Source organism: Protobothrops mucrosquamatus, unplaced genomic scaffold (assembly GCF_001527695.2).
Source record: "Protobothrops mucrosquamatus isolate PMUCROS unplaced genomic scaffold, P.Mucros_1.0 scaffold2822, whole genome shotgun sequence".
NCBI classification, from domain to species: domain Eukaryota; kingdom Metazoa; phylum Chordata; class Lepidosauria; order Squamata; family Viperidae; genus Protobothrops; species Protobothrops mucrosquamatus.
Window position 1 is genome coordinate 1 of NW_015388855.1, and position 4,590 is coordinate 4,590.

The window sequence follows — 4,590 nt, forward strand, 5'->3', positions numbered from 1 at the left end:
TATGAGTAAATTTTACAGTATTATCAGTATTAATAGTTTATTATAGTGAAATTTTTATTAGTTTTAATTATATGATAGTATTATTACTTTTAGTATTAGTATTGTTTAACAATATGGATACTTTATTGTTTAATAATTAGGATACTAATTTGTTTAAGCTTTAATTATTATTATTATATTTATGTTAAAGGGGAGTTAAAGCGCATTATGGACTTGGTTATTTATATAGTTGGTTAATGTTAGTTAGATTATGATTATTATATTTGTAACCCTGTATTCAGCTCTGGGAAGTGGGGGAGGGAGAGGGTTTTTTTTAGGGTGGGTGGGTTTTGGGGTTTATATTGTAACTTTTATAAAACTTTTCAATAAAAAGAAAAAAGAAAACTAACTGGTTTTAGAAAGGAATTTGGGTCAAGGCATTTTTACTGGATAAAAAAGTCAGTGGTCAAAATTGCCCAATGAACGCTTCTGAACCTCGTCCCACCCTCCATTTATTAATAGACTGTTATAAATCTTAAAACATCACTGTTGTGTTGTGCTGATTCACTGTGGGGGCGGTGTGTGGGTGTGTGTGTGTCGTGGGGAAAAGCAAAGGATTAGCCCATTTCCTTCCAAATAAAGCTTTTTTTTTTATTGATAGTCCCACAAACAAGTGGCGAAGGCTGAGAAGTGAATGGAGAAATGGAATGCAGCTGAAAGGCACATTAGTAACAAAAATGCTTAGGGGAGGCGAGGGCATCTGGGTGGGGCGGGGGGTGGAAACCTTATCCTGCATGGTGGCGGAAGGGTTAACGGTGGCCACAGGGGGCCAAGGAGGAGCTGCGCAAAGCAGGCGGAGGGGAGGCCAGGAAGATAGCGGGCGCCATTCCTCACCTCCTCCATGCTGCCGCCACCGCCGCTGCTGCTTTGGGCAAAGTGACCCAGCCGTTGCTACCACCACTGCTGCCCTGCCCGGCTCTGCCACTGCCATACCGCTGCTCCGCTCTGGTCCCGAGCAGCACCTCTGCCCTGCGCGGCTATCCCGCTCGTGCCTGCGATCGGCCTCCGCGCCGCCACCACTGCCGCTGCAGAAGTCATGCAACGGGGACATGTATCCAGGCAGCTCGGGCGAGAAGAAGTTGGGCTTCATAGGGCTGGACCCTGGCGCCCCCGTGTCCTCCCATGACGGGGCCTTGCTGATCACTGGCTCCAAGGGTGGTGGCAGCGGCGGCAGCAAAAGTGGCTCGATCCTCAGCAAGCCCCATTTGCCATCTCCTGCCCAATGGCACTGCCATGAGGCTGCAAAACAAGCCAGGCGAAAGTAAGGAACCAGGTCGGGGCGGTGGGAGAAGGGCACTCTCTGAGGGTTGGCTCTGACCCATGTGGGGCTGCTGCCTCGCTTTCTGTGCTGTGCTGTGGCTGGGCTGGGCTGGACTGGGCATGGAGCCTCCATGCCGCTTCTTCCCCCATGGACATCGGGAGTGCCCACCCCGCCTATCCCTTGTCCCGGGGCAGCTGCCGCCATTCCACGCTCTCCAGCCCATCGCTGGCCAGCTGGGCGTGCCGAGCTCGGGCCCCAGGCAGATGGAGGCTGGAGGGGAGCGAGAGCCGCATCTGCCCGGCTCCTCTGCCTGAGGACACATATGGGGAAAGGCGCTGCCCGGCTCGGTAAGCCGTCATCTGCCCACAGAAGGAGGAGGAGAATGGAGGAGGAGGGCTGGCCGGGGACAGGCGCAGCACTGCCCACGGGGGGAATCTGACCAGCCCCAGCCTGGGGGGGGGAGATGCTGAGGGAGCCCGAAGGGAGGCATCCCAGCACACCTGGCTGGCCAGCGACATGTTGGAGAGCGCCGGACAGCGGCAGCTACCCCTGGATGAGGGATAGGCAGGATGGGCGCTCCCGATGTCTGTGGGGGAAGAAGCAGTGAGGAGCCAAGCTGGCTCAGGAATTCTGGGAGTTGAAGTCCACAAGTCATAAAAGAGCCAAGGTTGCCTACCCCTGGCCTAACCCAATACGAAGCAGAACTATTCACTTCAGAAAACATCATTTTGAATGCTGTAACACGCTCAACCCAGCAACACTACTGCCTACTAATCTATCAGATGAAGTATTACATGATTGCTTACATGTAGTCCAGGATGCTGAACTACCGTGTCCTGACTTAACAGATGATCCCCTTTCAAACCCAGACCTAGAATTATTCACTGATGGCTTCTCTTACCTGCTTAATGGGGCCTGTGTAACAGGACCCTCACTTGTCTTTCTGCATGAGACAGCCTGGGCTTCCCCTGCTGCCACATTACAGGGCTCAAGTGGCTGAGCTTATCGCATTGAGAAAAGCATGCGAAATAGCTGAGAACTGGTCTGCCAATATATATACTGATTCCAGATACGCTTTTGGAGTCTGTCATGCTACTGGGGCTCTGTGGAAGCAGAGAGGATTTCTAATATCTAATGTCCACACTGACTTCATATCTGACATACTGAAAGCTATCCAACTGCCTTCATCCCTAGCAGTCTACTTCATCCCTAGCAGTCATCCATTGTAGAGCACACCAAAAGGATGACTCAAGGGTCACAAAAGGAAATAATTTGCTGACGCCGCAAACAAGTGAGCTGCCACTCAACCCCTGAAGGCATCCACCACCTTACAATTAGGACCAACAGTACAATATCAAGATCTACTAGAACCTGGGAAAATAAAAACTTGGGAAGAGAAATGTGAGGCAGTTTATAAAGAAGGATTTTGGTGGGTTCCAGATTAGTCGCCTGCTACGACTAATCTGTCAGCAGTTACACTCCAAAGGGCACTGTGGGACACAAGCAATAGTAGATGCCATAAGGAAAGTGTGGTATGCCGCAGGAGTCTACAGTGAAGCCATTCGCATAACCAAGACATGCCAAATATGTCAAGCAAACAATGCCTCCTCAAGAAGAAGCAACACACACAGGGGGGAGACCACGGGCCCAACGCCCCTTTGAAAAACTCCAACTGGATTACATTCAACTCCCCAGAGCCAATGGTTACCAGTATGTATTAGTCTGTAGGGACCAACTCACTCACTGGGTGGAAGCATTCCCATGCTGCCATGCCACTGCTTTAGAGACAGCAAGACACCTGTTAAAGGATCTTGTGCCCAGGTTTGGAGTCCCAAGCATTTTAGACATGGACAGAGGCACACACTTTGTGTCACAAGTTATCACGCATGTCCTCCAGCCGTTGGGCGTTAAACAAGACATACACATGCTGGGACACCCCAGTTCTTTGGGGGGGGGGTAGAGAGACAGAATAGGGAGTTAAAGACCCTCCTAGGTAAACTCTGCCAGGAGACCCCCTATCCTGGCCCCAAGTATTACCCATAGCCTTGTTCCACCTTAGAACCCAGCCAAGGTGAGACATAGGCATCTCCTCCTTTGAATTATTGTTGGTTGCCCACCTGACACACTCAAAGGCCTAGACCAGCGGTTCTCAACCTATGGGTCGCGACCCCATTTGGGGTCGATCGACCATTTCACGGGGGTCGCCAAGCAAGGCTGTCCGCCATTTTTTTCCCCTTTTCCGGCGGGAGCCTTACCTCCCTTGAGCTGGGCCAGCTGGTGGTCAGCCTGCTCCGTCTCTGCCGCTTGCCAGCTACGCCTCGGCCGGCGCAGGGGGCGGAACCACGCATGCGCGGCGCTCCCGGGCAGGGAAAGTCCTCGACTTATGACCGATTGGGTAGTCCTCGATTTACGACTGGTTTAGTCCTCGACTTACGACCGGTTTAGTCCTCGACATACGACCGGTTGGGGTCACGGCATTAAAAAGGTTGAGAATCACTGGCCTAGACCCTCAGTCCCTTTGCTTAGAAAGAGGCGAGGTGATCTTATCATCCTATCTTACAGCTCTACAATGACAGTTCAAGAAACTGTGGAAGCAGAGAGCCCTGACACAAACCTTACCACTAGAAGAGAACCTACATCCCTTTGAACCAGGAGACTGAATCTGGATAAAATCATACATTCGGAAATCACCATTACAACGAAAGTGGAATGGACATTTCAAGTTCTGCTAACCACTCAGACAGCAATCAAGGTAGCAGAAAGGAATGCCTGGATCCATTGGACCCACATAAAACCAGCAGTTGTGGACCACAGCATCACACCTGAAGCAACACCAAAGATTCCACCCTTGAAACTCAGGAAAGATCCAGAAACCGAGGAGTGGATGCTGAAAACCCTTTTTGAAACTGAATCAAATGGGGGAGGGAGTGAAGATGGGAAATAAGTTTACCATTGTTAAATTTCTTTTTAACATATGAGGAACGGTTGCAGGAATTGGGTATGTCTAGTTTAATGAAGAGAAGGACAAGGGGGGACATGATAGCCGTGTTACAATATCTCAGGGGCTGCCACAAAGAAGAGGGAGTCAAGCTATTCTCCAAAGCACCTGAAGGCAGGACAAGAAGCAATGGATGGAAACTAACCAAGGAGAGAAGCAACCTAGAATTAAGGAGAAAGTTTCTGACAGAACAATTAACCAGTGGAACAACCTGCCTCCAGAAGCAGTGAATGCTCCAACACTGGAAGTTTTTAAGAAGAAACTGGACAGCCATTTGTCCGAAATGGTGTAG

The 4,590-nt window shown here is 50.2% G+C and overlaps 1 protein-coding gene across 1 annotated transcript in view; it reads left to right on the plus strand.

Moving 5' to 3' along the window:
* Positions 1-1,088: 1,088 nt before the first annotated feature.
* Positions 1,089-4,590, plus strand: part of LOC114923303 (C-type lectin domain family 2 member A-like) — a 40,218-nt gene continuing 36,716 nt past the window's right edge. The window contains exon 1 of the mRNA XM_029286079.1: positions 1,089-1,233. Within this exon, the coding sequence (XP_029141912.1) occupies positions 1,089-1,233 (145 nt within the window). The remainder of the gene's footprint in view (positions 1,234-4,590) is intronic.